This window comes from Eptatretus burgeri, chromosome 2, assembly GCF_056783735.1.
Source record: "Eptatretus burgeri isolate ZD-2024b chromosome 2, Ebu_testis_v1, whole genome shotgun sequence".
Classification (NCBI taxonomy): domain Eukaryota; kingdom Metazoa; phylum Chordata; class Myxini; order Myxiniformes; family Myxinidae; genus Eptatretus; species Eptatretus burgeri.
The window spans coordinates 19,871,463-19,881,462 of NC_140962.1; the positions used below are offsets into that span (position 1 = coordinate 19,871,463).

The window sequence follows — 10,000 nt, forward strand, 5'->3', positions numbered from 1 at the left end:
AAAATATATTCTTAAATTTGAAAAAATGTTTAAAAAAAACAAGGCAAGTTTAAAGGCATAAAATAAATTGTGGCTTTTACCGCTATTTTAACCAACGTCGATTACACCACCCCAGCCAACACCTTACATTAGTTGTTCGTGCTTGTTATTCATGTCCTTTATAATGTCCAATGTCCTCAAAAACAGTAAGTTTTCTGTTTGGAATGATTTTCCATTTTGTTTGACTTTGAGGCAGACAGACAGAGTGTGGGAGTACGTGGTGTGGGAGTACGTGGTGTTGGCGTACGCGGTGTTGGCGTACGCGGTGTTGGCGTATGCGGTGTCTGTGCAGACACGGATGGGATGAATTCTAAGCCAATATATGGCAAAATGACAGATTTGTCTTCTTATTCATCTTCACAATATCTCACTAACCAAACTGATTCCACCCACACAATATCTCACTAACCAAAGTGATTCCACCCACACAATATCTCACTAACCAAGCTGATTCCACCCACACAATATCTCACGAACCAAGGTGATTCCACCCACACAATATCTCACTAACCAAAGTGATTCCACCCACACAATATCTCACTAACCAAGCTGATTCCACCCACACAATATCTCACTAACCAAGCTGATTCCACCCACACAATATCTCACTAACCAAGCTGATTCCACCCACACAATATCTCACTAACCAAGCTGATTCCACCCACACAATATCTCACGAACCAAGCTGATTCCACCCACACAATATCTCACTAACCAAGCTGATTCCACCCACACAATATCTCACTAACCATGCTGATTCCACCCACACAATATCTCACTAACCAAGCTGATTCCACCCACACAATATCTCACTAACCAAGCTGATTCCACCCACACAATATCTCACTAACCAAGCTGATTCCACCCACACAATATCTCACTAACCAAGCTGATTCCACCCACACAATATCTCACTAACCAAGCTGATTCCACCCACACAATATCTCACTAACCAAGCTGATTCCACCCACACAATATCTCACTAACCAAGCTGATTCCACCCACACAATATCTCACTAACCAAGCTGATTCCACCCACACAATATCTCACTAACCAAGCTGATTCCACCCACACAATATCTCACTAACCAAGCTGATTCCACCCACACAATATCTCACTAAGTAAAGTGATTCCACCCACACAATATCTCACTAACCAAGCTGACTCCACCCACACAATATCTCACTAACCAAGCTGATTCCACCCACACAATATCTCACTCACCAAGCTGATTCCAACCCAAAACAATATCTCACTAACCAAGCTGATTCCACCCACACAATATCTCACTAACCAAGCTGATTCCACACACACAATATCTCACTAACCAAGCTGATTCCACCCACACAATATCTCACTAACCAAGCTGAGTCGACCCACACAATATCTCACGAACTGGCCGAGTTCCATCTGTAAATCTCGAAAGCATCGCAAAATGCAAAACCTGGCCGCATCCGCTTTGTACTCAAACTGACCTCGATGAAAACAACAGCTAAAAGAAAAAGAAAAAAAAACAACTAAAATTTATGAATTATTTTTCTCCATCTTCACATTATAAAGATTTGTTGAAAATTTTCTGACAAAATATCAAAATGTAAAAAGTTATGGCCTGAAACACAAACGCACGCACACACAAAATCCCATCTCCCACTTCACGGGAGGACAAGATAATAATAACCCGAACCAACCCCAGTTCAGTGCTGAAAGAATGGTGCGTGGTCGAGCACCTGCCATTCATCTGTCTTGTCTGGGTTTGATTACCAGTGCGGAGTCGTGGTTCACAGGTAAGGTGTTGCATCAATTAGCGAACCATTCCTGGGGACCTGTCTGCTAACATTAGCTGGTGGATATGAAAGATCTCACAATATTTTTGGACATGAGTGGCTAAGTTATCGTTGGCACCATGGGCAAATTCCAAGTTATTGCTCTGGTTACCGCTGGGAAGGCAATGGCAAACCAACCAGTGTAATCCTTGCCAGGACATTGCTGCAACAGTAACACCGAATCTGCCACCAGGCGGGCCTCACAAGAGAGACAATATTCCTAATCAGCCCAATGCTCCCCACAAACGATCACAATAACCAGCCCAATTAAATGTGGAAACAATCGTACAAACCCAACTTGAGTCACCTGCAAAAAAAAATCACTCTAACTAGCTCGATTCCCCTTGCACCGCGTGATTCCACGCACACATAACCTCTCGAAGCAGCCCGATTGCATTCGCATACGATCTCGTCAAACAGCACACTCCACCCGCATGTGATCTCCCGAATCAGCCCAGTCTCCCTAACCATGGGGGTGGAAGAGAGGAAAAGGTGTGAGAGGGGAGGATTTTGTGGTCACAGCCCGATTGAGACATCGTTTAGGTTTCTGACGGCCGAGAAAACGTCACCTCTGCGAAGCATCTGCAAGTGCAAACGGGGTACAAATGGTGTTACGATGAAAAGCGGCAGTGGTTATTTAATAAATAAATAAATGATTATCAACCTTCAACCACTAAACATTTATAGAAGAAGAAACAGAAAGTTTATGAAGGAAGAAAACGGGTGAATTCAGGATGGATGGAAGAATGTTTAAAAAAGGGCACTGTGAATTTTTTTTTTCTCCAAGCATTTTCTCTGCAACTTTTGAGCCAATCACAACTTTCTAAAGTTCGGTGAATCATTCAAGCCAGAGATGCATGTCCGCCTTCAGTCATTCAGCTCCTCCATCTATTGCAACAACAACAAAAAAAAAATCCGCGACTTGCACTGACCGACCAATTTACCCTCCCTTTAAACGTCCGCAGCAACGAGGAAAACCGGATCGAGCTGGGAAGGTGTTGTGAAAATAAACGTGCACTGCGGTAATACCTGCGAAACGAGAGGAAAGAGTAGTTCTGCAAGCTCCGAAAACCGATCTTGCCCCGTCGCCTGAAGCACTTCAGAAAAACAGGTGAGGGCTGCCATCCGATACCGCACGTTTTCTCTGCGACATTCGGCCTCGAGTGCATCCAACAGCTCCGGCAGACTTGGCTGGACAAGGTCTTTCACCGAATCGCTGAGGAACGGTGACGTGACAAGCCCGTCGACAATCCCCGGATACACCAAATACAACCCAATCGCCCGGGATACAGCAACATCGATGCGATTCGTGAGAATTGCACCACTGAAAACAACTTGATGTCGAGTCTTTTAAAATGTACAAGGATGACCAAGTTATTTTTCTTGGAAGTTGAAATTTGTTCATGGTGCTTGCGCTCTTTAGCGTCCGCCAACGAATGCCAGCAGACGCGACGCCCATTGAACGTCCAGCAGAGGGACGGCACACACATCGATGAACTATGCTGCCCGTGAAACACCGGGATGATAGTTTATAGCAGAGCCAAGATGCAAACCCAGGCTTGGGAGCTTCGAGGCTTGTATGCATACCTCTATGCCATCCTGCCAGCCCGAGTTTTCTTCTCACCGACAGCTTCTTCGTCTACTTTATATGGAATGTATTTATTTCAATGATGGGTGCGTAACAAGAGGTGATACAAATACGAGGGTGAGTCGAAAAGTATCCGCAATGATTTGTTAAAAACGGTGTTGTGTTCACTACATTGCTTATTGCACCGTGCAGGTACAAGTACGAACTGTCTGCGCCATTGTGAAGCAGTTTCAACCTTGAGCAGTCGGTATTTGTGTCGTTGTAAGGGAGTTAACATGACCGCTCCGCTGTCCGTTTGCACCAAAGAAGAGCAGCGCGCAGCGATACAATTTTTGTGTGTGTACGATTGGATTATGATGTTCAAAAACGGTCGCACAAGTGTCACTGATGATGAACAATCAGGACGCCCATCCATCCATCCATCCATCCATCCATTGGGACCATACTCTACCGCTTTTCCAGACGTATTTACAAAAACAAATTTCATGCAGGTGTGCATCTCGTCTAATGGATGTGGGCCCCATATTCCATGTATTCACCATCCACAATCCACACTACACACCTAAATCCATCCATTGGGACCATACTCTGTGCAGAGCGTTGGTGCTGCTGAAGCAGTCTCCTTGGCTAGCGCCCACAATCCTGGACGGGTCGCCACTCCGACGCAGGACACCAGCAAGCTGGCACTCATTTTGCCGACCTCAGAAGGATGACAGGCTGAGTCAACCCCACCTGGCATTAATTTAACAACCGAGTGGGACTTGAACTCAGGATCCTAGAATCCCAAGCCTACCAGCCTAAACATCAAGCCAACACCAGGCATATCCACATCCACAACAGAAGAAACCAATGTACGAGTCCGCGCCATGATTCTGGATAACTGCCGGTTGACGGTTGACGAAGTGGCACAACAGCTGAACATCAGTCATGGTTTTGCGCATGAAATTATCAACAACCGACTTGGCTTTCATAAAGTTTCTGCAACATGAGTTTCAAAACAACTCACAGAAGAGCACAAGCGCAACCGTGTGACAACCTGCCAAAGCCTTTTGAACCGCTTTCATCATGAAGGGAATGATTTTTTTTTTTGAGATGCATCGTCACTGGAGACGAGAGGTGGATCCACCATGATGAGCCAGAGAGCAAACGCCAGAGCATGGAGCGGAAACATGCGACATCACTCATCAAAAATAAGTTCAAAAGTCAACCATCGGCCAGAAAAGTGACGTTCACACTTTTCTGTGACTCACAAGGTCAAATTGTGGAACACTATACGGTGTCCGTTATTGTGAAATGTTTCGGGAGCAGTTGAAATCAGCTATTCGATGGAAACGCCGAGGACTGCTGTCAAAAGGCGTTGCATTGTTGCATGACAATGCCCGTCCACACACTGCCGCCCATCCTGTGGAAACCCTCCGGCAATTGAACTTTGAGGTACTGGAGCATCCTCTATCGTCCAAACAGTCCTGACATTTTTATTTCTGAGGGCACGCAGGAGCTGGTGAACCGAATGACTGAGTGTGTTGAAAAGGAGGGGGACGATGTGGAAAAATGATGCTCTTGTGCATGCTCAATTGTCGTTATAATATTTAAATAAAAATATATTGTGGATACTTTTTCACTCACCCTCGTATATCATTGCCTTTGCAACTACTATCCGGCATGTGCATGCGCTCACGTCGTGTACAAATACGCTCACCTTGCTGCGGCGACTGCTGAAGAAATGGCTTTGAGGAGCTGCTCCTGGGAATGGACAGCATGGAGAGATGACAGTCTTTTAACTTTGTCATTTAAAGAACTGACAACGCAGTAAAAAAAAAAATATCCACAATACAGTGTTACTGTCCTCCTTTCTCTAAATTTAGGAGCCGTAGCTTACCTTGCCTGTCCAAATACGGCCAGGAAGGCCTTGTAGAAGAAAGCCCAGGATCAGTCCGAGCTGAGCAGGACGCAAGCTAGCACCTTGCAGTTTTACAGTGGCTGCCATGACAGCAGCGCCTTGAGCTTTGAGATTCCATGACCGAGACTGCAATGCCTTCTGGGATAAAGCCAGCAATTCATCGAGGTAGAGTCGCACACCACCCGCGTTGCCTGCACGCAAGACATTCGTATTCGTTACAAAATGGAATTGATCAAATACAGGAATTCTCAAATCGCTCGAGTCAAAAAGCTTTGGCCGAGGAGATACATATACATACACGCAATGTCAAGGCTCGTATAAGAGCTAACACACAGAACGTATAACAAAGGGAGCAGGAGACAAGAGGGATGGGAGAGGGAAGCACAAAACAGTGGGGAATAGACACATAAGGAGATCTGTGGAAGGGAGAGGGATGGGGTGGGGTACATGGGGAAAACAAGATGGACACTACAGGGACTTTCAGGAAGGAATATAGTGGCAGATATTGAGGGAATTTGAAGGAGGTGGGTTTGGGGTGGATTGACGGGGGTAGAAAAGATCGTGGATTTGGATGGGGGAAGATAAGAGGTGGTGGTGAACAGCTGCTTTGAAGCCCTGGAGGGAAGAATGGGATTGAAGCGAGTGTGGAAGTTTGTTCCAAAGGTAGGAAAAAAGAGGAATGAAAGAGTGAAGGTGAGCAATGATTCTTGATTTTGGTAGTTTAACCAGAAGGGGAAATATGGGAGGGACAGATAGCAGAGAGAGCAGGAGGGGCGAGGCTGGAGAGGAGACGATGGAAGACAGAAAGACCATCAACCTACCTGCGGTGAGAGAGTGAGAGACCCAAAGACTCAGCCTCATCACGGGAGATGCCAATGATCCTAAAGGCCTTGGTTTCCACAGCGTGAAGCCGAGAAAGGTGAGAGGCAGGAGCACCAGCCCAGAGGGTGTGAGCAGTACTCCATCGGGCTGCGGATGAAAGCTTTGTATACGGTCAGGAGCTCAGGTATGCCGAGGAAGCACTTTGCATGATGGAGGATTCGCAGTCGGCGACTGACTTTGGAGGCCAGCTTGGAGATGTGGCTTTCCCAGGAAAGATCGTGGCAGATATTGAGGCCCAAAAGTTTGAACGAAAGGACTTCAAGAGGATTGTTGAGAAAGTAGGTGGGGGGTGGAGGGGGGGTTCCAGACAATCCTTTTGGAGAGACATAGTGAGAGTGTGAGATTTGTCAGGATTGAAAGACATGTTCCACATGTTGAACCAGCTTGTGAATTTATCCAGATCTGCAGAGTGAAGAGGCTGCTGCTTGCTGATCTGAGGGACGGCAGATGGTACGGTAAAGGATGGAGTCATCAGCAAAGAGATAGAGGATTTTCCAGAGAGTCGGAGAGATCATTGACAAAAACCAGAAAAAGAATGGGGCCCAGAACACGACCTTGAGGACCTCCAGGGAGAGGGGATGAAAGAACTCCGTTTAGGGCCACACATTGACTGCGACAGGAGAGGAAGTCCGTGAGCCATGAGTGGATACCAGAGGAAGAGAGTTTGGTGAGCAGGGCAGGGTGCCAGACCGTGTCAAAAGCACGCGATATGTCTCGTGAGATAGCTCTGAACTCATGCCTGGCATTGGAGACTTTCATCCATTGTTGGGAGAGCAGAAGCAGCATATCCAGAGTAGAGTGACCTGGTCTGAGACCAAATTGATGATCGGAAATCAAGCCATTGGAGAAGAGGAAGGATTTAAAGTCTGAAGCGATGATGGATTCCATAACCTTGCTGATGATTGGGAGAAGGCTGATTTGGTCTGTAGTTGCAGGGATCTGTTTTTGCACCTTTTTATACAGGGCAGTAATGTTTACCGATTTCCAAGCTGAAGGCAAATGACCTTGAACAAATGAGAGGGTGAATAGAAAAGAGAAAGGGTGAGCAAGAGCAGAGAAGCAGGTTTTTAGGACACGTGGGCTGATGCTGCCTGGGCCGGTTGCAGAATCTGAGTCAAGGTTTGACAGCAAACTCTCCACTTTGTTAAAAGAAAAGGACACAGAGTCCAAGAACAGCTGGATGTGACTGGGTAAGGTGGGTACAGAAAGCGATATGTTTCGGACACAAGATTTAGAAGTGAACACCGAGTTTAGGAATACAGCCTTTTCACGTGCGGTATCAGCAGTGTCGCCATTTGAGGTAAGGGAGGGGATGGAGGGGGAACATATACCAGAAACAGATTTAACTCGATGCCACCAGGATTTTGAGGAGGGAGAGAGGTTTGACAGTTCAGACTTGAGATTAGAAAGATGTTGTTTCCTGGCTCCCCTGAGGGTAGATACACACTTGTTGCAAGCTTTGTTGAAGGCACTGAGATTGCCTTCAGTTGGATTTGCCTTCCACGAGGCAATGGCAAGTTGTTTCAGGACAACTGCCTGAAATGTGCCTGAAGTTCTACGTGATTCTCCTGAAATTAATCTCAGTTCTTGTAACTATTTGCATTTCCTGCTTTGGCTCATCAGTCTTGTAAACTCCATTTGGAATCTGTTCGTGGTTTACCCCCAAATAAAATAGAATTTTGTTGTTTTTGTATACATAATCGAGGTCATGAATAGCTACAGCAGAATGGAAGGGAACCCAATGGAAAGGGGGAAATACTAACAGCAGAGAAGTGAGAGTGAAATCAAGCAGAGGGTGGAGAAGGACACGTGGGGGTGAACAAGCTGCACAGAAGCTGAAACACTGAAATACAGAAAGAGGAATGGGAAAAACAGGGATGAAACAGAAAAGGAACAAACCAACCTACAAACAATAATGAAAAAAACAGGTAAGGGAGGGGGAGGATTACACTAACTTGGAAAAAGGGGAAAGGGGTCATTTGGGCTAGAATAGATCATGTGTATGGATGGGGAATGACACATGGTAATGGTGAACAGCTGTATTGAGGCCCTGGAGGGAAGAATGGGACTGAACAAAGTGGGGAAGTTTGCTCCACAGGCGAGAAAAAAAGAGGGGCAAATGAGTGGGGTGAGCAGTGAGCCTAGATTTTTGGAGTTTAACAGGAAGAGGGTGGCTGGCAGACTGTGTGCACCCTGCAGAAACCTGGGAGGGACAGAAACAAGAGAGGAAGACGGTGCAATACAGAGAGGCCACCAACCTGTCTCGCAATGTGAAAATAACAGGCCTAGACACTCAGCTTCGTCGCGGGAAATCCCAATAGTTTTGAGGATCTTGCTTTCCATGGCATCAAGAAGGGCAAGATGTGAGGCAGGGGGTGCCAGGCCACCATCAAGCTGTGAATGAAGGCCTTGTAGGTTGTCAATTTCCTCTACCGCTTTTCCAGACGTATTTACAAAAACAAATTTCATGCAGGTGTGCATCTCGTCTAATGGATGTGGACCCCATATTCCATGTATTCACCATCCACAATCCACACGACACACCTAAATCCATCCATTGGGACCATACTCTGTGCAGAGCGTTGGTGCTGCCTAAGCAGTCTCCTTGGCTATTGGGCACAATCCTGGACAGGTCACCACTCCGACACAGTATACCAGCATGCTGGCACTCATTTTGCCGACCTCGGAAGGATGACAGGCAGAGTCAACCCCACCTGGTATTAATTCAACAGTAGAGCGGGATCTGCACTCAGGACCCTGGGATCCCAAGCCCGCCACCCGAACCATTAGGCCAACACCAGGCATATACACCTAAACCAGTGCGGAATATAAAAGAAATCTTTATGTGAGAGAATAAAACTGTCAGCATCATGCAAAGGTTTGCAAACTTCATGATTTACGGCGTTGTTTGAAAACATCAGACTTGAAAGACGTCTTTGCAATTCCTCACGTATGGCCCCGAGAATGAGGAGTGCAACGAAGGTTCTCGGAACAAGTTGCTTACAGTAACCCAACACGGTAAAAATGTTTTTGTTTTTTTTCAACATATAGTGTCCCTTGACTTTCATGCGGTTGCACAAATTGCGCTTGAAACTGCTTACAAGAGTAAAATCGAAGTTTTCAGAGTGCCCCATTCAGCCATTTCTCAGTTGCTTCTTTCAGTTGCTTGTCATCAGCGAATCGGCAACCACACATCCAGGTGGGACTTCAAATGTCAACAACAGTGCAAATGAGCACAATATACGCCCGAACAAGAAGGAATATACAGAATTGTGCGACAACATGGAAAACAGCATCCTGGTTGCCATGGCAACCACTTTAGATGACAAACGTATGTCGCGACACACCGTCTCCACAGTCTGTACCTATGTACCAAATATGAAACGAGAAAGTTGAAAACTTTGGGAGTTGGAGTGCGGACAGGAACGGACGGACCAACGGACGGACGGACAGACAGACAGACAGACAGACAGACAGACGGACGACCGGTATCACATAATACGCCCCGATATATATATATATATATATATATATATATATATATATATATATATATATATATATATATATATATATGCACATAATCAATCAGAAGGGTTGGCATCGAAGAAAACCGTGGAGACCATGGCATTTAAGATCAGTGGAATCTCCTGTGATGAAGCCGAGTCGATGGGTCTATCACTTCACCATAGCAGACAAGTTCGATGGTTTCCCTGTCTTCTATCGCCTCATTTATGGTCTAGGACCCTCTTCCCTTTCCGTGCTTT

The 10,000-nt window shown here is 46.0% G+C and overlaps 1 protein-coding gene across 1 annotated transcript in view; it reads right to left on the reverse strand.

Annotated features, from left to right (window-relative positions):
• Nucleotides 1–10,000, reverse strand: part of ECPAS (Ecm29 proteasome adaptor and scaffold) — a 236,448-nt gene that overhangs the window by 38,210 nt on the left and 188,238 nt on the right. Inside the window, exons 42-44 of the mRNA XM_085864640.1 lie at nt 5,331–5,542; nt 5,151–5,194; nt 2,893–3,079 (exon numbers count right to left, since the gene is read on the reverse strand). Of these exons, the coding sequence (XP_085720766.1) occupies nt 2,893–3,079; nt 5,151–5,194; nt 5,331–5,542 (443 nt within the window). The remainder of the gene's footprint in view (nt 1–2,892; nt 3,080–5,150; nt 5,195–5,330; nt 5,543–10,000) is intronic.